Below are 27,399 nucleotides of genomic sequence, written 5' to 3' on the forward strand. Positions count from 1 at the left end.
AACAATCATATCCTTAATAACAATTTAAACAATTTATTTAAAACAATAACATTATTGTTTGTTATAACATGTTTGCTAACTGATGTGGTTAAATGGGTTTTTTTTTAATAAAAAAACAACAACATGAAAAACTTAAAACAAATCCTTATTCCCTGATGAGTAGCCTTTGGACCATAATGTAACTTAAATAGAAATCTATCTCTAGGAAGATTTTTCTTCCAAAAGAATTTTATTGTTAAAAAATCCAATTTAAATTTTAAAAAAGGGATTTAAATAAAAAAAATCTGATTTAAATAAAAAAAAAATCCATTTTTTAATTTTTTAAAAAATCATTGATTTTTATCCACCCTGCGTTACAGCCATTCGTTAAACATCTTCCAAGCCCATATGATCATAGAATCCTAGAATTGCAGAGTCAGACGGGACCCCGGGGGCATCTTGTCGCCCCCCCCCCCACGATGCAGTAATTAATTCAGCTAAATAATCTTACTTGGATTTTTAAATGAAAGCGCAGTGAATCGCTACTGTTTCGAATGTGACTGTGTTAGTACAGTGGAACCTCGGTTCTCGAGCGTCTCTGTTGATGAATGAATCGGAACCCGGACGCCAAAAACCCGGAAGTGCCTCGGAAGTCAAACGGCTTCCGCTGTGTGTTTTCCCCTTTTTTTCAATGGGTTTTGCCGGCAGCCCATTGATCCTCGTGTTTCTGAACGTTTCGAAAGTCTCCCAGAACATTTTGAAAGTCTTCCAGAACGGATTACATTTGAAAACCAGGGTTCCACTGTTAACTTTCCTTGGCGAGTTGTGCAAACCACTATTCTGAATGATGCTTTTTGTAGAGTTGGGTCGGGGGGGGGGGCAGCGGTGGCGGCACCGGGGGATTAGGGCTGGGCGACGTTGGGTTTTCAACATCACGGTGTATCGCAAGCCGGACACCGCAATCTCTGCGAGGCATCGCGATGTTGAAACCGAGGAGCGAGCTGTTTCGTCCCTGGCATGGTGAGGTGGCAGCTTGCTCCTCCGGCTGGGGGTGGCGGGTGTCTCCTTGAACGAGGTGCCTTCGGACTTCATGGTTGTAAAGCCTCTTCCTTCTCTCTCTCTCCCTCTCTCTCTCTCTCCCCCCCCCCCATTGCCCCGCTTTCAACCTGGTGCAGCTACAGGAAGAAGCTCAACGCTGGCTCGCTGAGCTCCTATTGTGTCAGCTTTGTCCTCCGCCACCGCGAGGGCCAGTCGTTGTACATAAGAGCCAAGACCGTGATTGAGACCCTCTCGGCGTTCTTTGCCTCCGCCGACGAATCCATCACTACGGAACACGCGCCCCTCTGGTGCAAGAACAACCAGGGGCAGCTCGTTTCTGTCCAAGAAGCGGAAAAGCGAGTGAGTACAGTTGTTGTTGTTGTTGTTGTTGTTGTTGTTCAGTCGTGTGACTCGTGTCCGACTCTTCGTGACCCCATGGACCAGAGCACGCCAGGCACGCCTATCCTTCACTGCCTCTCGCAGTTTGGCCAAACTCATGTTAGTAGCTTCGAGAACACTGTCCAACCATCTCATCCTCTGTCGTCCCCTTCTCCTTGTGCCCTCCATCTTTCCCAACATCAGGGTCTTTTCTAGGGAGTCTTCTCTTCTCATGAGGTGACCAAAGTACTGGAGCCTCAGCTTCAGGATCTGTCCTTCTAGTGAGCACTCAGTGCTGATTTCTTTAAGAATGGATAGGTTTGATTTTCTTGCAGTCCATGGGACTCTCAAGAGTCTCCTCCAGCACCATAATTCAAAAGCATCAATTCTTCGGCGATCAGCCTTCTTGATGGTCCAGCTCTCACTTCCGTACATTACTACTGGGAAAACCATAGCTTTAACTATACGGACCTTTGTCGGCAAGGTGATGTCTTTGCTTTTTAAGATGCTGTCTAGGTTTGTCATTGCTTTTCTCCCAAGAAGCAGGCGTCTTCTAATTTCGTGACTGCTGTCACCATCTGCAGTGATCATGGAACCCAAGAAAGTGAAATCTCTCACTGCCTCCATTTCTTCCCTTTCTATTTGTCAGGAGGTGATGGGGCCAGTGGCCATGATCTTAGTTTTTTTGATGTTGAGCTTCAGACCATATTTTGCGCTCTCCTCTTTCACCCTCATTAAAAGGTTCTTTAATTCCTCCTCACTTTCTGCCATCAAGGTTGTATCATCAGCGTTTCTGAGGTTGTTGATTTTTTTTTCAGCAATCTTAATTCCGGTTTGGGATTGGTACCTCTGGTTAAGTACTTAATTCGTTCTGGAGGTCCGTTCTTAACCTGAAACTGTTCTTCAGGTTACAAACTTATAATCGTATAAGTTTGGTTGTTGTTGTTCAGTCGTTCAGTCGTGTCCGACTCTTCGTGACCCCATGGACCAGAGCACGCCAGGCACGCCTATTCTTCACTGCCTCTCGCAGCTTGGCCAAACTCATGTTAGTAGCTTTGGTACCTCTCTTCATTTAAAGACTTTTAGAGACTTTGAGACTAAAGTTTTCATTTTGCATATGTTAATGGTTTGAAGTAATTCTATAAGGATTGTTTATTACGTATGTATGTGGTCATCGTGTTGCTTGGATGTTCGCTGACGTACTTTGTGCAACACAGGGGTTTGTTCAGTTTGTAAGGCAGCTTCCTCTGTTCGTCTTCTTAGCCTGATCAACCCAGGCAATTTTTTAAATATATATACTTTTGGCCTTCTTGTGCCTTTGTAGATCATTGTTGACGAAGCAAACCAAATATGGGAAAATATGAAAAAGTTGGAGCCCAGCAGGGAGACAGCTTATAAGATGACCCATGATGGTAAGTGGGTGACCAGAGGTTGGGGAGTGTGAGGTTTGGAGCTTTCAGGGTTAAATAAGCTCAACAGTTCACCCCTCCAACAGGGAACATGCGTCACAACATCTGGGGTATCTGCTGTATATGCAAAGCTTTGTAATTTATGTGACGCACTGATTGTTTCCTGGTTAGTCTTACTTTTGGTTGCACTGGAGAAGCAGGAAAACGCAGAGGAAGCGTAGCTGGACACCATTCCAAGTGCTAAACTGGTTTTGAGGCTTTTCCAGTTAAAACCAAAAGCCCAACAGGGAGAAAGGTCATGCTCCCTGCCTTGATTTGTGCCTGCATTTTATAATAATAATAATAATAATAATAATAATAATAATAATAATAATAATACCCCGCCCATCTGGCTGGGTTTCGCCCAGCGACTCTGGGCAGCTCCCAACAGAATATGAAAAACACCATAAAACATCAAACATTAAAAACTTCCCTAAACAGGGCTGCCTTCAGATGTCTTTCCTTGACATCTGATGGGAGGGTGTTCCACAGGGCGGGCGCCAACACCGAGAAGGCCCTCTGCATTCCTTTGCTGGCTTCCAGCAGGCAAAGTCAGTGAGGTGGGTGGGGTCGGGGAAGCCAGGGGTGGGGGAGTCCTTGAAGGCACTGTGGCTTGTTTAGGGTCCTGCACAGCCAAAATTTCCATGGGTGGGTGGAAGGTGCATTTGGGGGGCTGGTAGAGGGCAGACTGCAGTTGGAGGGGGAAGAATTCTGACTCTCTACTGATTCCGGGTCACCTGCAGTAGATTAGGAAAGAAAATCTAACTCCCAAAATTTTAATATCTCTCTTGCTTTGGCCCCAAGATCCCCAGAAAGCTGAATTCTGTGCCTCATGCAGAATCTGCTCCCCACCCTGCCCCCCCAGTTCAAAATTCTGGGTTCTTTTGTGGGGAACAGGAGCAAGGCTTTTTTGATTGATAGATCTCAGTCAATCATGGTTTCTGAGACTGGAAACAGTACAAGTCACTGTTTATTATTACCAGTATTCTTTATTAATTATCGAATTTATATACCGCCCTATGCCCGGAGGTCTTGGGGCGGTTCACAGAACAATCTTTTCAATCTTTTTGACGGTAGTTAAAGGGAGAAACTAAGGTAAACCAGGTGAAAATGTTATCAGAGGAAGAACATTCGTAGGCAACTGAATGTCTATATAGCCCCAAACAGCTTAATGAACAGAAAATGGCTTCATTCACTAGGATATCCTTGGCTGGGGATCCTGTAGCACCACAAAGGGGTCGCAAAAGATACTAGTCCTCAAGAATTTTATTAGCAGATTTCTTCTTCCTAGAGCTAAGCCAATCTTTTGTTTGCTTGTAGAAATCCCAAAGTGGTGTTGATGAGTCATGGTTTTGCTGTGGGGTGTAGACTTAAAAAAACAAACCATGGATGGTGTTATATTGCACGCCGAATTATTATTTTTTGATGAATGTCGTGCCCTCCTTTCTAGGGTACTTAAAGCTCTGGCAGCTCCAAAAGCCTTCTCTTTCCCACTACGATGCAATCTTCGTCGACGAGGCCCAAGACTGCACCCCCGGTGAGTAATATTTTGGGTTGCACTGAAAAAAGAGTTTGACTTTTTTCCAAGCCCCCTCTCCCCCTCCGGAAAAGCAGCAGCTCCCCCCCCCCCCATTTTGGCAGTTCCTTGGGAAGCACCGCGTAAACGGGGTGAAGGTGTTCTCTTCCTTTAAAATCGTACGCAGATTTGTCACGGCGAACAGTCCGGCTAAAAGGGCAGGAGGGATTTGCTTCCAGGCTTCTTCCCATCGGGGCATCTGGCCGACCCATGCGAGAGACCCCTGGCCTGATCCAGCAACCATTGCTTTATCCCCCTTTGTCCCCCCCCCCCAGGAAGTGGCAAAGGAAGCTGCCTTATACCAAGTCGGACTGCAAATTATTTATTTATTCATATATTTTTCCCCTTGTTTCTATATCGCTTTATATTTTTAAGGGAAAGAAATCTCAAAGCGGTTTACAGAATATTAAAACGTCCAAAAAAAATAAATCAACCAATAAAACAATCTGAAGAAAGTCAAATATAGACTATACGGTAAAAGCAACACAATTAGCAGAAAACCAAAATAATTACCGTAAAGATTTCAAAACAAAACATTACAAAGGAGGTCGGCTGCTGAATACATATTTAACACAAACAAATCTTAAACATTAAACAATAAGCATCAGAGACCCAGGCTGCATCTTTCGATTTAATCACGTTTCAAATATTAATGCCGTTTGACATTTAGAAAGATAGAATTGCGGAAGCGATGAGTTTTTAGGTGCGGCATTGAGGATGTTGGTTTAGTTAACATCCTCGTCTTTGCTAAGCTTATCGGGGTGTCCTCTTGGAGGAAAAGCTGGTTTATTTGGCACACAGAGGATTGGCAGGCGTGAGATGGAATAAGAATATATTATTTATACCCTGCCCATCTGGTAGGGTTTCCCTGGCCACTCTGGGCGACTTCCAACAAAAGAGTAAAAATACATTAAAACATCAATCATTAAAAACTGTGGGATGTAAAACACAGGAGCAGTCAAACACAACTTTGCTAGAGTGGACATGAAGGGCGTCTCAGTCCGCCAGCCGGAACTTCCTGTTTATTCTGGGCTGGGATGGGCTTCCTCTGTGTAACTGGAGATGGGCGTGGCCTCACCTGTGCAGGTAAAGACAAAAGCACTGGGCTGGCCACCATCTTTCTCTCTTTCCGACCGTCTCTGAATGAAGCAACATGTGCTTAGGCAAGCTGCTCTCTTCCAAGAGGTCAGAAGGGCCTATCTCTCTTAAGGAATAGTCTCCCAATGATGTATATACAATTTTCTAAGCAAAAAGTCTGCCTTCTGGGATCCGATTGTGAACAGTTGATACTTGTAAGTAAACCCTTTATACTTTTATAGAAGACTGTGCCGTGTCTTATTTTAGGAGGGAATTAGAAGGGGAAAATACCAGGACAGTATTTTTATAGAGACTCCAGCGAGTCTGAGCAAGCTATCCGCTGTGTGTGTTTAAAAGGGGAATGAAAACTATGCAAAGCTCTGGGACTTGTAATAACACAAGTTGGAGTAGGATATAATAAACAATATATCCTCTCCTGCATCCCTAAACATTCCCACAAATACCTCCCTTAACAGAATAAAAAATAAAAATAGAATCCTTCCAGTAGCATCTTAGAGACCAACTAAGAAGAGTTTGGATTTGATATCCCGCTTTTCACTACCCGAAGGAGTCTCAAAGCAGCTCACATTCTCCTTTCCCTTCCTCCCCCACAACAAACACTCTGTGAGGTGAGTGGGGCTGAGAGACTTCAAAGAAGTGTGACTAGCCCACGGTCACCCAGCAGCTGCATGTGGAAGAGAGGAGACACGAACCCGGTTCCCCAGATTACGAGTCAACCACTCTTAACCACTACACCACACTGGCTTTAGAATACAGCTAAAGGGTATGGGCTCCTTCAAGGTCCAGTTTAAGAAGTCCACCAAGAATTTGAACCTCATCATAACTGAAGGCCCATTCACTAGCCTTCTAGGCCTAGCATGGTTCGGGCCATTAGGCTTAAGCATTTCAGGGCTTAATCAGATTTCCCCAGGGGCAGAATTCGAATCAATCTGCCAGGAGTTTCCATCAGTCTTTGATGGAACCCTGGGCCTGTGCAACGGACCCCTGATTTCCCTACGGCTGAACCCCACAGTGCAACCCATCCGGGTCAAGGCCCGTAGAGTCCCGTTTGCGCTGAAACCCAGGATCGATGAGGAGCTTGATCGCTTAGTCACACAAGAGGTCTTAGAGCCGGTAGATTCGGGAACCTGGGAAACCCCATTTGTCACACCGGTTAAGCCGGACGGCTCAGTCCGTATTTGTGGTGATTACAAATGCACCCTGAACCGGGCCTTACAGGACCACGCATACCCGGTTCCAGTAGTGAACCACGTGTTAGCGACCCTGGCTGGGGCCAAGATTTTCGGGAAGTTAGATTTAGCGCAAGCTTATCAGCAGCTGCCCGTTGATGAGGCCCCGCTTTCACGGACTGTATTCGTACTGAAAATCAAGATCAAGCGAGCTTTTGCCCTTCTGCTCCGCTGTATTCTGCACACAAAAGCTCATATCAATAACAAACTTAGTTGGTCTCTAAGGTGCTACCGGAAGGATTTTTTTTTTATAAAAAAATTATTTTGTTTCGACTGCGGCAGACCAACACGGCTACCTACCGGTAACTATTCCCTAAACAGAGCTGCCTTCAGATCATTTGAGGCACCTTTCCCCCTCTGTACTGCTCTTCCCTGTGAAAAATTCACCGCAGCCTGCATAACACATGCTTTTCCATGTGAGAAGTTTTGCTTCCCTTCCTAAATACGCCATTCCTCTTCCTGCAGCTATCATGGACATTGTTCTCTCCCAGTCGTGTGGGGCCATCTTGGTAGGAGACCCTCACCAGCAGATCTACTCCTTCCGTGGCGCGGTCAATGCTCTGACCGAAGTGTCACACACCCACATGTTCTACCTCACAAAGGTGAGCCTCCGCAAACCTTCGCTTGGGCCCGGGTGCTTCATTCCGCATTCTCATTGGGGCAACCCACATTCCAGTGGCGGGCAGTTCCAGAGGCAAAACTGGGCAGGGCGACGAATGCGAATTCTACCGTCCTGCGGCAGGCTAGCTTCGACAGACCCTCATCCCTCTTACCTTCCATCTGGGCAGGCAAAATGGCTCATTCCGGACCGGCCAAAATGCCTGGGGTGGAAAGCAGGGCCAGGGAGGGTTGTGGCCTGGGGAGCCTTCTGAGGGACAGATCAGAGAGGCCTTGGGGGCCATGTTCCCCCACTCCTGCAGTGGAAATCTCTTCAAGCCAATCTGGGCCGCCCAAACCTTTACCTGATAAATATCTGTGCGCAGGAGCTGGGAAAGGTTGAGAAAGGGCAGTCGAAATGTTTAAGGAGCTGCAGCAGAATGCCCTGGGGCAAAACACACCCAACATTTGAGGCCTTGTGGGGTTTTTCTTAAGGGCAAGGAAGCAGCGGGGTCATGATAGAGTTGTGTGTGGCACAGAGAAAGTGGATAGTGAGGAAAACTTCTCTTACTAAATAATAATAATAATAATATTAATAATAGTAAAAAAAAAAATTTATAACCTGCCCTTCCCCGCCAAACCGGGCTCAGGGCAACTAACACCAATAAAATCACAATAAAAACATAAAACAATTCATTAAAATACAGGTTAAAATACAATTTAAAATTTAATTTAGACTGCAGCCTCATTTTTAAGTAGCCCACCAAAAGAATGAAACATCAGGGTTAAACTGAAACCAACCCAAAGGCCAGGTGGAACAGCTCCGTCTTGCAGGCCCTGCGGAAAGATGCCAAATCCCGCAGGGCCCTGGTCTCTTGTGATAGACCGTTCCACCAAGTCGGGGCCAGTACTGAGAAGGCCCTGGCCCTAGTTGAGGCCAACCTAGCATCCTTGTGGCTCGGGACCTCCAAAAAGTTATTATTTGAGGACCTTAAGGTTCTTACCTGGGACATACCAGGAGAGGCGGTCCCTTAGGTACAGTCAAACCTGCTTGCGTCCATTTCACCCAACATCTGCGGGAAACCCGTAAGTAACCGGCGGGTTTGCCGCCGTTTGCGCATGCGCAGCAGCGGCGATCGCCGTCCACGCATGCGTGGAAGCGGGCAATCGCCGCCCGCACCTGCGCACAACGGCGCCTCTCCCAGCGACCCGTTTCAACCTCCGGGTGGACCTCCGGAACGGATTATGGTTGCAGGTAGAGGTTCCACTGTACTAGGACTCGTGGGCTTCCGGTGTAACTGAATATTGGAAGATTTAGTTGAGATTCCTGCGCTGCAGAGGGTTCTGCAGTTCTATGATTCCAAAATGCTGGGTGGACAAAAGAAAAGTCCTCCTTCATTCAGTGCTTTGTTAAAGTATGGAACTCACTGCTGCAGGAGGCACTAATGGCCACCAACTTTAAAAGAGGATCAGATAAATTTGTGGAGAATAAGGCTTTTAGCCACAGTGACTATATATTTTAGCCACATGTACCATATTTTTCCGTGTATAAGACTAGGTTTACCCCCTAAAAAATGTCAAAAATTAGGGGGGCATCTTAGACATGGGTGGCGCTGTAGGGACGTGGGTGGCGCTGTGGGTTAAACCACAGAGCTCTAGGGTTTGCCGATCAGAAGGTCAGCGGTTCAACTCCCTGCGACGGAGTGAGCCCCTGTTGCTCGCTCTCAGCTCCTGCAGTTCGAAAGCACGTCAAAAGTGCAAGTAGATAAATAGGTACCACTCCGGCGGGAAGGTAAACGGCGTTTCCGTGCGCTGCTCTGGTTCGCCAGAAGCGGCTTAGTCATGCTGGCCACATGACCCAGAAGCTTTACACTGGCTCCCTCGGCCAGTAAAGCGACATGAGTGCCACAACCCCAGAGTCGTCTGCGACTGGACCTAATGGTTGGGGGTCCCTTTATACACGGGGCCATCTCCCCCCATTTTCTTAAATCTGAGTCCCCCCAAATATGGGACGTCTTATAGACAGAAAAATACGGTATTGCTACCTCTAGTAGTAAGGAGCTTGGAAATCCAAAACCAGATAGGAGAAAGGCGGCCCATTTTCCTGAGCATCTTTTCCAGTCCCCCCACCCTCTGCTTGCTTGTTTCATTTCTGCAGAGTTTCCGGTTTGGTTCCGAAATAGCTTACATCGCTGCTACACTCCTGGACGTCCTCAAGAAAGTTCGAAAGCAGACGTTGGTCGGCGGCAGCCAGGAGGGTGAGACATTCAGCTCAGCTGTACTGTATTCCATTTTTTTATTTTTATTTTTTAAAGGAAGCACCACGGTGGATTTGATTTAAATCAAATCGATTTAAATCACTAGTCAGTAAGACTTGATTTAAATCATTTATTATTATTTTTTACAGAAAGACATTCCTGCTGGTATAACCTTAATATTTACAACCAGGTGAAGGTTTGATTTTTGGAATAATACATTTTCAGAGTAGTTTTTACAGTTACATCAGAAATTACTGATTTGGTTATAGTATTAGAAATAAATAGACAGATAATTATGAAACTATTGTGAGGTTTAATAAGTTAACCGTTTATATTTGGGCAGCTTTTCCGCTGTACTTTATTGGAAGGAGAAAAATAATCATTTCCTTAATAACAATTTAAACAATTAATTAAATAAAACAATAACATTATAGCATATGTATCCATGTTTGTTAACGGATGTGGTTAATTATTTTTTATTAAAAAAACAAACTTATACTGAGTTTTAGCACACATGAAAAACTTAAAACAAATCCTTATTTCCTGATAAATAGCCTTTGGACTATAACGTAACTTAAATAGAAAACTATTTTTAGAAAGATTTTTTTTCCTCCAAAAGCATATTATTTTAAAAATCCAATTTAAATTAAAAAAAAATCTATCTATATATATATATATATATGTCATTGATTTTTATCCATCCTGGGAAGCACTGATTCTCTCAGCTCGATCTGCGACAGATACTTTGCTTCGCTTTTCGGCAGGTGATATTACCGGGGCTGACGTGACGGGGAAAGTAACTCGCTTGTCTCGGTGCAACCAAACCGTCTTTGAGGATGCTGTGAAAGTTACCACCGGAGAACCACTGGCTAAAATACACATCCTTGGGGTATGGGCGGCCTGAAACTATCTATACAGAGGGTGGGTGGTGGGGAGGAGAGTTGTGATGGGTGTGTATGTATGTGCATGTGTGGCTGAAAATGTGTTTTTTGTTTTTTGTCTTGTTTTTGTGGGATGGCATTCAATTTTGTTGCACTTGTACAATGACAATAATATTATCATCTTAAAAGTTACGGGGTTTTGTTCAGGGGTGAGAACAGACATGACATTTTCAACGTGCCTGGGCTGTTCTTGAACCGCCCTCTCAACATTCAGTGCAAATGGGATCTAGGAGTCTTAAAGGTAAAGGGACCCCTAACCATTAAGTCCACTCGCGGATGACTCTGGGGTTGCGGCGCTCATCTCGCTCTATAAGCCGAGGGAGCCGGCATACAGCTTCCGGGTCATGTGGCCAGCATGACTAAGCCGCTTCTGGCGAACCAGAGCAGCGCACGGAAACGCCGTTTACCTTCCCGCCGGAGTGGTACCTATTTATCTACTTGCACTTTTGGGCGTGCTTTCGAACTGCTAGGTTGGCAGGAGCTGGGACCGAGCAACGGGAGCTCACCCCGTCGCGGGGATTCAAACCGCTGACCTTCTGAACAGCAAGCCCTAGGCTGCGTCAACAGAAGTGCAGTGTCCAGATCAAGGGAAGACTCCTGTTTTATTCTGCCTCAGTCAGATCCCACCTGGAATTGTTGTTGTTGTTCAATCGTTCAGTCGTGTCCGACTCTTCGTGACCCCATGGACCAGAGCACGCCAGGCACGCCTATCCTTCACTGCCTCTCGCAGTTTGGCCAAACTCATGTTAGTAGCTTCAAGAACACTGTCCAACCATCTCATCCTCTGTCGTCCCCTTCTCCTTGTGCCCTCCATCTTTCCCAACATCAGGGTCTTTTCTAGGGAGTCTTCTCTTCTCATGAGGTGGCCAAAATACTGGAGCCTCAACTTCAGGATCTGTCCTTCTAGTGAGTACTCAGGGCTGATTTCTTTGAGAATGGATAGGTTTGATCTTCTTGCAGTCCACGGGACTCTCAAGAGTCTCCTCCAGCACCATAATTCAAAAGCATCAATTCTACGGCGATCAGCCTTCTTTATGGTCCAGCTCTCACTTCCGTACATTACTACTGGGAAAACCATAGCTTTAACTATACGGACCTTTGTCGGCAAGGTGATGTCTTTGCTTTTTAGCAAAGGAATACTGCATCCATTTCTGGGCACCTCAGTTTAAGAAGGATGTTGACAAACTGGGAGGTGTGCAGAGGAGGGCGACCAAAGATGATCAAGGGTCTGGAAAACAAGCCTGATGAGGAACAGTTGAGGGAGCTGGGCATGTTTAGCCTGGAGAAGAAGAGACTGAGAGGAGATGCGGTAGCCATCTTCAGGTATCTCAAGGGCTGTCCCTTGGAAGATGGAGCAAGCTTGTTTTCTCCTGCTCCAGAGGGTAGGACTTGAACCAATCGATTCAAATAAAAAGAAAGGAGATTCTACCTAAACATTCAGAAGAACTTTTTGACAGTAATAGATGTTTGATAGGGAGACGGACTCCTTAGGCTCTCCTTCCTTGGAGGTGTTTTAAACACAGGTTGGAAGGCAACCCGCCATAGTTGTGAGTCCTGCGTTGCAATGTTGGAAGGGGACACCCGGGGTCATCTAGTCCAACCCCATGCAAAGCCAAAACCGCAACTGAAGAACCCCCAAAATATGGCCATCCAGCCTCTGTCTAAAAACGTGAAGGAGAGTCCACCACGTTCTGTGTTATAATAATAATAATAATTTATCATTTGTACCCCGCCCATCTGGCTGGGTCTCCCCAGCCACTCTGGGCGGCTTCCATCAAACATTAAAATACATTTAAAATATCACAGTTTAAAAACTTCCCTAAACAGGGCTGCCTTCAGGTTTTTTCTGAATGTCAGGTAGTTGTTTATTCCCTTGTTAGTCCGTTCCATTCTTGGAACAGTTTGCCAGTGGAGCCAACTACTTAAAATGGCATCTCCGTTGTTTGAAGTCTTCACATTGAAACGGGGCTGAATACTTTTGGGGTGATGTCTGGATTTCTTGCAGCAAGCAGCGGGTTTGACTAGCCGGCCTTCTCGGGTCCCTCCCAAGTCCAACATCCTGCCCGCTCCCAGAGTCTATGTGCAATTCACCCTCCTTTTATTTTTTGTTAGGGGCTTAAAGCCTTTGGCCTGGATAAGATCTTTGACATCTGGAAGCTCCTCCATCCTGAATGTAAGTACTTTGGCTAGCGTAAACGCTCCCTGGGCTTTGTTTCTGGGTCTCTGCCTCAACTGGGGGAAGCTGGGCCGTTCGCAATCTTCCAAAACCATTCCAGGATTTTGAAGCTGTGGAGCATTCGCTGCTCATAATCGCGGACTCGGATGGCGAGTGCCAACAGGACTGTTGCCAAAATGGGGCCATTGAGAAATGAGAGGGAAGTACAGCCGTATCTTGGTTGTCGAATGCCCTGGAACTCGTACGTTTTGGCTCCCGAACGCTGCAAACCCGGAAGTGATTGTCCCGGTTTGTGAACGTTCTTTTGGAACCCGAACGTCCGACGGGCTTCTGATTGGTTGCTGGAGCTTCCTGCAGCCCATCAGAAGCCGCGATTTGGTTTCCAAACGTTTTGGAAGTCGAACGGACGTCCGGACCGGATTCCGTTCGACTTCCAAGGTCTGACTGTATCGAGGAGTTTGTGGGGAAAACCCCTAGGGTCTGCAGAAGCAACAGAATCAAATCAAATCAGAAACTACAATAACCCCAATGAAGACTGTTTAGCGATTGCAGAAAGCTGTTGAGGGAGAATGGAAAAGTAAGGGTGTTTGGGAATGGAGTGGAAGAAAGTAGACACAGCTTGCTGACTATTGAACACAGCGCAGAACCACCTCAAACTAGCATTTTGTTACAAGCCCTGCTTGCATCACCTAATTCAAATCACACATAATGCAAAGCCATGGTTTTTTGAACCACAGCTTAGTCTTGTGTGTGAACCCTGCTTGAGTGTGGTTTGTTTACTCTCCACAAACCATTATATGAAGCTGCGGCTTGTTGGCTCACAAACTTCGGCTTCCTTTAACAATGGCTTGGTGTTATGTGTGAACTCGACACCCTTAGCCAGGGCTTGCTTGATGACTCCACCCAGACGCTCACCCGCTGCTGGAAAACAAACCAAACTTTGAAGAAGCATGCCGCTTGTTGGATCACCTGTGGGGCAATTTATGGTTAATGCGTGGTTTGTTAAACAAAGCATGGCTTGCCATCATGTGTGAACCAGGGCACTGGGTCAGGAAACGGGCCAACACTCCTTATAAGGAGGTCCAAAATCTAATGGCAATGCAGTCAAGAAGAGGAATTTTACTGCGATGGGCCTAGGTCAGGGGTTAGCAACCTTTTTTAGCCGTGGGACGGTCAACCGTCCCTCAGACCTTGTGGGGGGCTGGATTATATTTGGGGGGGGGGGGAAATAATGAACGAATTCCTATGCCCCACAAATAACCCAGAGATGCATTTTAAATAAAAGGGCACGTTCTACTCATGTAAAAACACGCTGATTCCCGGACCGTCCGCGGGCCGGATTGGGAAAGCGATTGATCCGGATCCGGCCCACGGGCCTTAGGTTGCCTACCCCTGGCCTAGGTTCAGAGGCAAGACGGGAGCATATCCAGGACTGAGCGAAGTGTGGGCTGGGACCCATGCAGATGAGCCACAAAGGATCTTAAGGTCCACAAATAACGATAGTTTAAGGGTCCTGGGCCCAAAAGAAGCCAGATTATTATCCACAAGGGCCAGGGCTTTTTCAGTGTTGGCTCCGACCTGGTGGAATACTCTCTCCCACGAGACTAGGGCCCTGCGGGACCTGACCTTCCGCAGGGCCTGTAAGGCAGAGTTATTCCGCCTGGCCTTTAATCTAGCCTGATCCCCTATTCCTTTTCCCCTTCCCTTTTTTTCTGAAGAAACCCTTCTGGGTCCCTACATTAAAATTCCTCCCTACTCTCCCTACTGGCCTAGCAAGACTAACTTGGCCAGTTAGCCCTGGGGACCCCACTGATGTTTGTTTTTTTATGCTGTTTTTTAGCTGTTTTTAAAGTTGTTTTTAATCATTGTCTTATATTTGTTGTTAGCCGCCCTGAGCCCGGTCTTTGGATTGGGAAGGGCGGGGTAGAAAAAATAATATTATTATTATGGATGGATTTGATCAGTGATTTACGTGTGAACTTCCCACCAGCCAGCCGATAGCCTCTTCCTGCTTCAAGGCGGCTGGGAGGAAGGAGGAACGCCCCCTTTTCCTTGGCAGCCTTTCGTTCTCTGCATCATTTTGTGTGTTCCCAGTGAAACTCGAGGTGAAGGACCCCTTTATCAGGAGGTGGGTTGATAAGGGCCTCGCCGGCCTCAAGGACTACGCAGCAAAGTCCGAAGATAAGCAGCTGGAGATGAGGATTGCCATTGTGGAGAAATACAAAGAACGAATCCCGGAGCTGGTGAAAAGAATATCGCAGTGCCATGTGTCCGCTCCGGAGACTGCAGGTAAGAGGAGCTTTCAAGGCCAGGAGAGGAAATAGAACTTGACATGTTTTCTCAAGGACTGAATACTATTAACTTACTTTTATGAACTATCGTGGAGGGTTTGGGGGTGGTGGTGGCACCAAGCCCACAACCCCTCTCCCAATAGCTCAGAAGTTGATAGAAGGCATTTGTATTCCACTTTCCCTCCAAGGAGCTGTAAAATGGCGTCCATAGCTCTCCTCCTCCCCATTTTATAACAACTATTCTTAATTATTTATACCCCACCCATCTGGCTGTTTCCCCAGCCACTCTGGGTGGCTCCCAACAGAATATTAATATTAATAATAGTAAATGGTAATAAAGCAATAGGGACGCGGGTGGCGCTGTGGTCTAAACCACTGAGCCTAGGGCTTGCCAATCAGAAGGTCGGCAGTTCGAATCCCTGCGACGGTATACCCAATTTTCACCCTTGGAACCGACCCCCCCCAAATAAGATGCAGTTGCACTGTACTCGAACTGCCATCTCACGTTTTGGATCATCCATTATCGCACGGTTACAGGATTGCGACTGTTGAAAGGCTTGTTTGCCTCTTTGACACTGATGGACTATCAGGGGAATAGCAAGGTAAATTGGTACCCGGGGGCAAAAAAAATTTGTCCCCCCCCCCCCGGCATGGGAAGGTCAGGTGGTACCCGGTGCGGAAAATTTCTTGTCAACCCCCCCATTGATTCCCCCCCCCCGCAAAAAATGTTTTACATTATTTCATATTTTCTTACAAAGGAATTATAACAAGTAATAATAAAAAAACTTTTATTTATATCCCGGCCTCCCCGGCCGAAGTCGGGCTCAGGGTGGCTAACATCAGATACATAACATTGTTATAAAATCAAACAATAATTAAATTACCTCCTAAAAACATCTCAAAATCAAATTAAACTCTAATTAGATGGCTTTCCACAGGGTTAGGGTTGGGAACAGTAAGTGCTCCACCGAACTGAAATTTCAGCCTTCATGACATAGGAAAACAGCCAAGCGAACAGCTATTTTGGTGGAGGAGGGTCAAGATATTAACCGATATGCATGACATTTCATATATAGCTATATAATCCCTAGTATAGTAAGGTAAGACCTTCAGAGCAGGCATTAAAAAAAAATCAATTCCTTGATAATTTGTCACCCCCTCCATTATGGAACACGGGGCGGACCGCCCCCATTGCCCCCCCATTGCTACGCCCCTGTGGACTATATTATCTAATTTTGTTCATGCAACAGCGATAGACTTTCCTTTTCTGTGATTCGATCATGTCAGGTTTTCTGGTCATCACAGAGTTAACCGTTCACCAGGAGGCGTTCTGATCCTGGGTGCCTCGCCCACAGCTATAGGGGCATTTTCCTTTGTCTGGAAAAAGGGGAGTTTTGGTTTTGATTTCCCCTCGACGCTGTGTTGCTGTGCTGTTGCTTTTTGATGTATGAGTGAGAACGCCGCAGACATGCAGCTCGAGTCTTTAGGACGTTTGTGTGTGCTACTTAAAATAAAGTTCTATTAGTCAAGGAGCACTGGTGTCCAGCTGATTTATTTCAAGACACCACTGAAGAAGCAGACCTAAAGAAGCCATCGTAACCCTGTGCTAACTCTGCTACTGAAGACAGGTTTTGAGACGCGCAGCGTGACTGGACGGCCGTTAGATGTCGGGCTGGATCGTAAAGCTGATTGATTACAGCTCCGGGCAGCAGCACTACTTGGGTCAAAGGTTTTATGACCCAAATACTTCAAGATATCACATGTTGTTGTTGTTCAGTCGTTCAGTCGTGTCCGACTCTTCGTGACCCCATGGACCAGAGCACGCCAGGCACGCCTATCCCTCACTGCCTCTCGCAGTTTGGCCAAACTCATGTTAGTAGCTTCGAGAACACTGTCCAACCATCTCATCCTCTGTCGTCCCCTTCTCCTTGTGCCCTCCATCTTTCCCAACATCAGGGTCTTTTCTAGGGAGTCTTTTCTTCTCATGACGTGGCCAAAGTACTGGAGCCTCAACTTCAGGATCTGTCCTTCTAGTGAGCACTCAGGGCTGATTTCTTTGAGAATGGATAGGTTTGATCTTCTTGCAGTCCATGGGACTCTCAAGAGTCTCCTCCAGCACCATAATTCAAAAGCATCAATTCTTCGGCATCAGCCTTCTTTATGGTCCAGCTCTCACTTCCGTACATTACTACTGGGAAAACCATAGCTTTAACTATGCGGACCTTTGTCGGCAAGGTGATGTCTTTGCTTTTTAAGATGCTGTCTAGGTTTGTCATTGCTTTTCTCCCAAGAAGCAGGCGTCTTCTAATTTCGTGACTGCTGTCACCGTCTGCAGTGATCATGGAACCCAAGAAAGTGAAATCTCTCACTGCCTCCATTTCTTCCCCTTCTATTTGCCAGGAGATGATGGGACCAGTGGCCATGATCTTGGACAAAACTCCATGGACAAAGACAACAGGCATATAAAAGATATCACATACCCTCTGTTTAAGAATTGCTACGCTTGGAGCTTCTATTATCGCACGATTACCAGATTGGGACTGTTGGGAGGCTTGTTTGCCTCTGTGATATTGATTGAATTACCTTCTCTAATTTTGTTCATACAATATTGATTTAGTCAAAACAAAATAAAATAAAATAAATTCTTTCCAGTAGCACCTTAGAGACCAACTAAGTTTGTTCTTGGTATGAGCTTTCGTGTGCATGCACGCTTCTTCAGATACACTGCAACGGAAGAGAACACTTCAGTCTCCCAGGACATTCTATAAAAGATCTCAAAGTAGCTGTCTTAATACAAAGAAATTACAGAAATAGACGGGAAAGAGAAGTGGCTGAATTGCAACTAATCACCAAACTTAAAACCATGGAGAAACCTGGTCTGAACAAAGACATTGGATTCTTATCTCATTATACATGACAAAGCTATCTTTAGCCATCTCACCCCTTGCCTTTCCCTGTAAGACCTAATTGCAGTCTACAGGTTTTCCCCACCTATCAGCTAATCCCCCATTCCCACCACCCTCCTGAGTAATACCCCTCCCCACTCTCTCACTATATATAAGGGTCTGGTGACTTCCGTTTCAGTGTATCTGAAGAAGTGTGCATTCACACGAAAGCTCATACCAAGAACGAACTTGGTTGGTCTCCAAGGTGCTACTGGAAAGAATTTTTTTTTTTTTTTTGACTACGGCAGACCAACACAGCTACCCACCTGTAATATTGATTTAGTTTATTCTTTGTATCTCCGTCATATATTTCCTGTTCAAGAATTGTGAAATAATGCATGTTACATATATTCCGTTAGAACATTATTAGCCACGTGTTGCCTATTATTGTTTAAAGTTTTTCTGTTTTTGCAACACGGGGGGGGGGGGGGTTCCCTTTGTTACTCTCACAAGCCCAACATGTTGATTTTTCACTTTGCCTCCTTCAGATCATGTCTTGGGGACCGTCCATAAGGCCAAAGGCTTGGAATTCGACACCGTCCAAGTGGCCGATGATTTCATGAGCAGCATCAGCATAGCTTTCACGCAGCATGCCTTCGAGAGGATACCCATTTTACGCGCCAGTAAGGAAGACTTTCGACTTTGGACGCCTTTCCTCCATTGAACTGGAGGGTGATGGTGTTCATGGTTCTAGAGAGCCAGCGTGGTGTAGTGGTTAAGAGCGGTGGACTCATAATCTGGGGAACCGGGTTCGCGTCTCCTCTCCTCCACATGCAGCTGCTGGGTGACCTTGGGCTAGTCACACTTCTCTGAAGTCTCTCAGCCCCACTCACCTCACAGAGTGTTTGTTGTGGGGGAGGAAGGGAAAGGAGAATGTTAGCCGCTTTGAGACTCCTTTGGGTAGTGATAAAGCGGGATATCAAATCCAAACTCCTCCTCCTCTTCTTCTTCTTCTTCTTCTTCTTCTTCCCTCATTTTATTTCAGCGCCGCTGTTTAAAATATTTCAACATTCAGCTTCAATGGATAACGCTGGGTCATCCCCTGCCCCCGCCGTGGTTCCCCTTAATTTTCTCTCAATGAACCCTCCCCCCCTCAGTGCTGTTACCTTTCCTCGCAGCTTCCAAGGGCGCACCCCAGCCCAAGGAATGCACCTGGCAGATAGGGAGCTCTTTCTTGTCAAGCTGAATGCCCAGTCTAGTGCCCAGGCAGTTCTTCCCAGGCCTGCACCCTATGGAGCGGTTGCAGCAATAGGGGGCCGCTCCCCTCCACCAGTTTATGTACCTCTCCCCAACAGGCTGTGCGCATGCAGCCAGAGACTGCGCCGGCTTGGAATCTGCCTCTGCTCTCCCCTCTTCAGTCCCCTCCTGGTTCTGGGAGGCAGTGGTGCAGGAGAGCTTTGCTTGGCTGACCTGTCTCTTCGAACCCACCCTGTGCTCCACCCTCCAGCTTTGAAGCATCCCCTGCCTCCGACTCTCGACTCCTGGCTGGTACAGCCCCCCACAAGTTACCGACCCCCCCTCTCCAGAGCCGGACTCCCACCCCACTTCCCCCGGCGCACACTGCCAATAGGATAGTCGCTCAATCCCCTTGATAATTTTGGTTGCCTTCTCTCTTTTTTTGAGGCTAGGCGATCAGAACTTGCCCCCGCCACCCCATTTCCCGTCTGCCTCATGCCTTTTCTCCCGTTCCAGACGCAGCCTCCGAGGACGAATGGAACTTGCTGTACGTCGCCGTCACCCGTGCCAAGAGGCGCCTCATTGTCCCGAAGTTCCTGACCCAGATTGTGACACTGGCCGGGGTGAGTTTGATGCGAAAATGTGCCTATATGAAACTCTCAGCCAATTACAATGCTGTTGCCGAGGTTCATATTAGCAGGCAGATTCTTAACCTTCAGCTAACTCCTAATTGGTTTCTGTGAACAGCTGCACATAGGCAGACCGAAACTTCCAACAGAGTTGGCGGGGAAGAGTTTGAGGGAGGGTTGTTGCTCAGCCGTAGAACATCTGCTTTGCATGCAGAGAGTCCCAGGTTTGATCCTGGGCATCTCCAGATAAGGCCAGGTGGGTTAGGAGGAGGGGATATATATAATTTTAAAATATATATAATTTTTACAAGTTTTATTTATACATTTGAAATTATACTTTTCCTTAGTTTTACAATCAGTTTAACATTTCAAAGTTTGACTTCCTTCCCCCTCTTTCTGCGGTTCCTTACTTTAAAAAAAAACAAACTTCTGCATATCCAAATTAATTTAATTTGCTCATTTAATTATCCACTGTAAATAAATACTCTTATGGAACTGCAGGTTATTGCAATAATCCTGCCAATGTTTTTATCTGTTTGCAATTTATCTGTAAATATGAACCATTTCCATTCTTTTATAAAAAGTTTGTTATCTTGATTTCTTACTCTTCCGGTAAGTCTCGCCATTTCTGCATATTCCATAATTTTTTGTATCCATTCTTCCTTTACTGGGACATCTGCTTTCTTTCCATTTTGGGGCAAGTAGCATTCTTGCTGTGGTAGTAGCATATATAAATAAATTTCTATACAGTTTAGGTAGTTCTGTCTCTATAATTCCCCAAAGAAAAGCTTCTGGTTTTTTTTTTTTAAATAAAAGTTACTTTGAACATCTTTTTCTTACTTTTTTTAAAAAAAATTGTTGCAAACTTCTTTTTATTTTTCATCAGAAAGAAAATAAACACTCACAAATCATCATACAAATATTTGCAATATTACATAAACTCCGCCGAGTTTTTTTGGACTTCCTTCCTTCTTTACTCTGGTTTTCTAATTTTACATCATTCCTTCGCTTTACCTACTTTTATACATGTTTTGTTTTCTTATTATAGTCATATCTCTTTCCATATTTTTGTTCTGCTGCAAGATTACTATCAGACCTGTAAGTGCCTTCAAATTTTATATTCTTTCATATAATTTATAAATTTGCTCCACTCCAGTTGAAACCTCTGATCTCTTTGCTCTCTTATTTTTCCCGTTAATTTCGCCAATTCTGCATATTCTAATAATTTCCTTTTCCAATCGTCTATCGAACATCTTTTTCAATTCATTGTATATCATTTCCCAGTGCCAACACAAAAATAAGGACCAAAGAGAAGTCCTGCTGGATCAGGGCGATGGCCCACCCAGTCCAGCATTCTGCTCTCACAGTGGCCAACAGACACCAGCTGATGCTGAATGGAGGTGCTCCTTGCACTGTTGTTGTTGTTGTTGTTCAGTTGTGTCCGACTCTTCGTGACCCCATGGACCAGAGCATGCCAGGCACTCCTGTCTTCCACTGCCTCCCGCAGTTTGGTCAGACTCAATGTTGGTAGCTTCGAGAACACTGTCCAACCATCTCATCCTCTGTCGTCCCCTTCTCCTTGTGCCCTCCATCTTTCCCAACATCAGGGTCTTTTCTAGGGCGTCTTCTCTTCTCATGAGGTGGCCAAAGTACTGGAGCCTCAGCTTCAGGATCTGTCCTTCCAGGGAGCACTCAGGGCTGATTTCTTTGAGAATGGATAGCTTTGATCTTCTTGCAGCCCATGGGACTCCCAAGAGTCTCCTCCAGCACCAGAATTCAAAAGCATCAATTCTTCGGCGATCAGCCTTCTTTATGGTCCAGCTCTCACTTCCGTACATTACTACTGGGAAAACCATAGCTTTAACTATACGGACCTTTGTCGGCAAGGTGATGTCTCTGCTTTTTAAGATGCTGTCTAGGTTTGTCATCGCTTTTCTCCCAAGAAGCAGGCGTCTTTTAATTTCGTGACTGCTGTCACCATCTGCAGTGATCATGGAGCCCAAGGAAGTAAAATCTCTCACTGCCTCCGTTTCTTCCCCTTCTATTTTCCAAGATGTGATGGGACCAGTGCACTACCAAAGGCAAAAGCTGGCAAATGGGTGCAAACTTTGCATGCTAGAGTAGCTTCTACATTTGTGTGCACAAACACATCCCTCTCTACCTTCCATCTAGGCCAGTGTTTCCCAAACTTGGGTTTCCACCTGTTTTTGGACTACACTTCCCATCATCCCTGACCACTGGTCGTGCTAAGGATGATGAGAGTTGTAGTCCATAAACAGCAGGAGACCCAAGTTTGGGAAACCCTGTTCTAGGCAAACGGGAGGCATTATCGGAGTTCAAAGAAACATTTTAGCCTGGCAAATAAATACTTGAAGGTAGAGATACTTGGAAACCTGGTGCAGGGTGATGGCTGAGGGAGGGGAGTGTCCTGAGGCCAGATGGAGAGACCTGGAGGGCCACATTTGGGCCCCTACTCCTGGCTTAAAATTGTCTCGCCTGTCCGCACTAAATTTTTGCTTTTTCTTCTTTTCCAGGAGCACTATTTTCAGCCCGTATTAACTAGCGAAGTGTGCAAGGAGGCAGAAATTCGGTGTTCTGGGCGGGGCTGCTCCAATGTCATTTCCAGAGACACTGTCCTAACCATGAAGAAAACGCCTTTTGTTTACGTACGTGCCTCTTCTTACGGAACTGGGCACTTGGGGCAGACGACACATAATTTCTCTCATCTCGATCTGTGTCTTGCTAGTGCAAAATGTTTACTGGTTCTACACAACTGGAAAAGTTTGTTCCACCCTTTTACCTGTTCTGGAGTCATGCTTTGCTCCGTTAAGTCCCTCTGTCCCGTCATGGGTGTTGCTCGGATAGCCTCTCACTTTATGCCCCTGTTTGCTTCACCATTGGCTCGATAGTGACACCTAGTGACAGAAAGCGAGCATTACAGCACCGCTGCCAAGTAGGGATGAAGAAAGCAGCCACATACTTCAATCCAAAGCGTGTGTGTTTGAACCGAGAGTTACAGATAGCTGTGAGCAAACTCAGAAAAAAACATGGGCGTACGTTTAGTTAGTGCCAAACCAAGTTAAAAGGGCTTTGCCTCTTTGCCGAAAGATCCCTTAAGTAGACCTGCAGTGGAAAGGCTTTCATAGTGGAACATCCATTACTCTGAACTTGGTGAAGTGATGGGATTGGGAAGAGAGTGGAGGGATGAGAATGGATAGAACCCTAGGAGAGTTGGAAGGGACCCAGGGGTCATCTAGTCTAACCCGCTGCAACACAACCACAGCTAAAGAATCCCGTGAAGGAGAGTCCATTGCCTTACCAAGGCGTCCCTTTGCTTTCTCCTATGGGAAGCTGCTTACAGGTGTCTGAAGAGAATTTGTGAAGAGAAAACAGAATATTATTATTATTATTATTCTTTGAATTTATGTACCGCCCTATACCCGGAGGTCTTGAGGCGGTTCACAAAAAAGATCACAATATATAAAAATCAAAATAAAAACAATAACCCATTAATACCTCCCCCCCCCCCAAAAAAAGAGCCACATTTTAAAAGGGTATGAGATGTTGATCAGGTCAATCAAAGGCCTGGTTAAAAAGGAATGTTTTTGCCTTTTGGGCTTGAGGGCATCCTGATCAAGTTTGCAGATGACACCAAATTGGGAGGGGTGGCTAATACCCCAGAGGACAGGATCACACTTCAAAATGACAAGATGAATTTTAACAGGGAGAAATGTAAAGTACTACACTTGGGCAAAAAAAATAAAAATGAAAGGCACAAATACAGGATGGGTTGGACTGGATGGCCCTTGTGGTCTCTTCCAACTCTATGATTCTATGCCTGATGCCTAAAGGTGTATAATGAAGTCGCCAAGCGAACTTCCCTGGGGAGGGCATTCCCCAGGTGGGGAGCCACTGCAGAGAAGGCCCCGTTCTGGTGTTGTCACCCTCCAGACCTCTCTAAGAGGAGGCACACGAAGGAGGGCCTCAGGAGATGATCTCAGGGTCCGAGTAGGTTCATATGGAAAGAGGCAGCCACGCACCTCTGGGAGCCACATGTCCAGGGTTCATGTGAAAGGGCCTTACACATGTATGTGGGTCTAGATGTCACTGGACTCCGACTCCCAGGAACCCTGACTGTTGGCCACACTGACTGAGGCCGATGGAGTCCAAACATATGTAGGGGTCCCATGGCTGGCTGCCCCACCCTCAGGCTGTACCTCTCCGGTAGAGCATATTCCTTGGGTACAGAAGGTCCCAGGTTTAGCCTTCAGGTAGAGCTGGGAGAAGCTCCCTGCTTGAAATCCTTAAGAGCTGCTGCCAGCCAGTGTGGGCATTACTGAGCTACATGGACCCAGTGGTCTGTCTCGTTCTAAGGCAGCTTCCGCTGCACAGGATTATTTCATGCCAGCCTTGTCTAGGCGGCTTTCGAAGGGGCGTGGCCAGCGAGCATATTATTAATAATGATAATTTTATTATTTGTACCCTCGGGTTTCCCGAGCCATTCCGGGCGGCTCCCAACAGAATTATAAAAACACAATAAAACATCAGGCAAAAAAATTCCCGATACAGGGTTGCCTCTGACGGGAGGGCGTTCCACAGGGCGGGCGCCACCACCGAGAAGGCCCTCTGCCTGGTTCCCTGTAAGCTCACTTCTCGCAGTGAGGGAACCGCCAGAAGGCCCTCGGAGCTGGACCTCAGTGTCTGGGCAGAACGATGGGGGTGGAGACGCTCCTTCAGGTATACTGGGCTGAGGCTGTTTAGGGCTTTCAAGGTCAGCACCAACACTGAGTTGTGCCCAGAAATGTACTGGGAGCCAATGTAGGTCTTTCAGGAACGGTATTATGTGGTCCCGGCAGCCACTCCCAGTCACCAGTCTAGCTGCCGCATTCTGGATTAATTGTAGTTTCCGGGTCACCTTCAAAGGTAGCCCCACGGAGAGTGCATTGCAGTAGTCCAAGCAGGAGATTACTAGAGCATGCACCACTCTGGCAAGACAGTCCGTGGGCAGGGAGGGTCTCATCCTGCATACCAGATGGAGCTGGTAGACAGCTGCCCTGGACACAGAATTGACCTGCACCCTCCATGTGAGTCCAAAATGACTCCCAGGCTGCGCACCTGGTCCTTCAGGGGCACAGTTACCCCATTCAGGACCAGGGAGTTCCCCCAAACCTGCCCACCCCCTGCCCCCCAAGAACAGTACTTCTGTCTTGTCAGGATTCAACCTCAATCTGTTAGGGGCGGAGCCAGCAGGCCCCGCCTTCGCCCCCCCTTCCTCACACACAGATACAGAAGCAGCTTCCGTCCACTTCATCCTGCAGAGCCCCGCAAAACTCACACGAGTCCCTCTGACTTTTCCCGGCAGAGCGACGGAACCAAAGAGCCCGACGGCTTCCTTTGCGACCCTTGTGTGCAGCAGCGCCTGGCCCTGATACGGCTGACCATTGGCTCTCGTGCGACCCACGCCGCAGAAGGCGGCGGCGGCGACGAAACCTTCGAGGTCCCGGAGACCATCGACATCCTCTTCGAACGGGAGGCCTCGCCGGGGATGGGCAGATAAGAAAGCAGTTTTTCATTAGGACTGATGGAGCGGTCCTGTTCCTAGGAAAACTGGGTTGGCGTCAACCAAGGAGGGTCAGTCGGAGGAAGGCAGCCCGGGGAGAGACACAGTCTGCAGAAATACAATTCATAGGTCAGAGGGCAGTCACACATCTCTGCCGCGTTTTAGGGGGGAGAGGAAAGCTTGTCTTGCCTTCTGTGTGCCACCAAAGTTTTCGGACCTGAAATACCACTGGGCCTGCGCTCTGGATGGCATGGCTTGATGGGGGAAGTGGGTAGAATTTTAGCACAGTGGTCAACACTTGCTCCTCTTGCACTGGTAGGGACTGGGGTGTCAACGGGGCGTCGAGGTTCATGGGCCATAAAGTCTGCGCGCCCCTGTGGCGGAAGGTGTCTCCAAGTGTGCCGGTAGCATAATCTGGTGCCCTGCAGATGCCGATTCGCCACCTGCTTACCAAGCTTTTGCTATAAGCTGCATTCAAACTCTTCGTCTATTGCAAGTGTCAAGGAGTACGCATGTGCACATTTATATTGTTTACATTTTTGTTTGTTCCTTTCGCAAGCCACCTTGGGAATACTTTTTGAAAGCGCCAATACACTCAGCAGCATATGAATATAAATAACGTGAAAGGTCGCAACCCTGACCCACACACTTAACTGGGCAGCAAGCCTCATTTGAACTCCACGGGGCATACTTACGAGTAAAAGGGCTCATTGGATCATTCCTCACACTCAGTAGTAGGCCTTGAAGGCTTAAGAGGAGTAGTGATCAAAATTGGGTTGTTGTTGTTTTTTAAACCCTCATTAAAATGTGATCAGGTGGTCTGCAGGAACTTCTTTTTTTAAAAAAATCAAAAAATCAATGTAGCCCCCCAGAGAATAATATCTGTATTCCACCCAACCTACATTCTCACCCCCCCCCAAAAAAACCTGATTTTGGTTGCTTTTATTTTTTTGTCTGTAGCATTATCTGTGAGGCTGTTGTTCTCCTTTGTCTCTGCAACTGCCATATCTGTAGCAGCAGCAGGAGGAGGAGATTTGAGGTGGACCATTTTGCAGAGAGCTAGTTCTTACTGGGGTGGTCAACCTACGTCTGAGCTATTCCACTTCAAGGTGTGGGCGGAGCCTCACGCTGATCACATGACACCCAAAACCAAACAGAGAGAGGCTCACACTTTCCCCTGGCATGCTAGCTTTCTACCTGCAAGGGAATATTCAGTCAGGCTGACCCCCCCCCCCTTGCAGTCTAAACTCATCCAGTCCAGACTGCAGTTTTACATATATTGGTAAGAATATCTGATACGTGCCTATAGCCTTATCTCTTTTGCTCTCCATCTTCTGTGCTCTTACTGTGTGCAGGTATTTCTTCCTCTTGAGATACGATTAAATCATTGTACAATTAAAAAAAAATGAAATAAAGTTTGTAATCAAAAACCGTTGTTCTCTGGCCCAATTTTGCAATACGTGTATTTTGCAATAAACGAGTTTGGTTTATAAGGCTGCCGACAAATCTATGAAAAAAGCCCCTTCGGCATATGAATTAACAATATTAATAATGAATCAGCAGACTGGAGTATATCTTAAGAGACGAGATTCGTTTCCGTGCCACAGAAATCCATTATGCATTTGGGTGGTGTGATTGTCAGACTTCTAAGCAAGACGCTTTCCTGCTCCCTTGTGGGAAGGAAAGTTTCTATAAAATGGAAGAGAGCCGATTCTTTTTAGTCCCTCTAGGTTGTCAAGAGTATCCCAAGCGTTTATTTTGTATTGTGGTTTACCAATATTGTGGGATTTACATGCTGCAGAGTTGCAGGGCTTTATTCGGGTAACTTCCTAGCATTTAAATATTTAGGCTTAGATGGAGATTCCAAGCACAAGGGAATTCCTTAAAAAATAATTGTAAGCCACTCTTTGGCTAAAGGGCAGGATATAAATAAAGGGAAGAGGAGAGAGGTTCCTACCCTGAGGAGATTATATTCCTGATGTAGCTGGTAGTAACACTCATTGGACTTTGTGGGGTTTACTTATGAGTCTCCTCTTCTTCTTTGGCGATCCCTCGTAGCCAAGTAAGATTGTCTTCCATA

General features: G+C 46.4%; 1 protein-coding gene across 1 annotated transcript in view; it reads left to right on the forward strand.

Annotated features, from left to right (window-relative positions):
* Window positions 1-25,824, forward strand: part of FBH1 (F-box DNA helicase 1) — a 41,117-nt gene extending 15,293 nt beyond the window's left edge. Inside the window, exons 10-21 of the mRNA XM_033162703.1 lie at window positions 1,155-1,377; window positions 2,720-2,807; window positions 4,294-4,380; window positions 7,212-7,348; window positions 9,502-9,601; window positions 10,366-10,490; window positions 12,655-12,715; window positions 14,813-15,007; window positions 18,443-18,577; window positions 19,647-19,753; window positions 22,294-22,425; window positions 25,122-25,824. Coding sequence (XP_033018594.1) covers window positions 1,155-1,377; window positions 2,720-2,807; window positions 4,294-4,380; window positions 7,212-7,348; window positions 9,502-9,601; window positions 10,366-10,490; window positions 12,655-12,715; window positions 14,813-15,007; window positions 18,443-18,577; window positions 19,647-19,753; window positions 22,294-22,425; window positions 25,122-25,316 — 1,585 coding nt within the window. The 3' untranslated portion in view covers window positions 25,317-25,824. The remainder of the gene's footprint in view (window positions 1-1,154; window positions 1,378-2,719; window positions 2,808-4,293; window positions 4,381-7,211; window positions 7,349-9,501; window positions 9,602-10,365; window positions 10,491-12,654; window positions 12,716-14,812; window positions 15,008-18,442; window positions 18,578-19,646; window positions 19,754-22,293; window positions 22,426-25,121) is intronic.
* Window positions 25,825-27,399: the final 1,575 nt, after the last annotated feature.

Source organism: Lacerta agilis, chromosome 10, assembly GCF_009819535.1.
Source record: "Lacerta agilis isolate rLacAgi1 chromosome 10, rLacAgi1.pri, whole genome shotgun sequence".
In the NCBI taxonomy this organism is placed as follows: Eukaryota; Metazoa; Chordata; class Lepidosauria; order Squamata; family Lacertidae; genus Lacerta; species Lacerta agilis.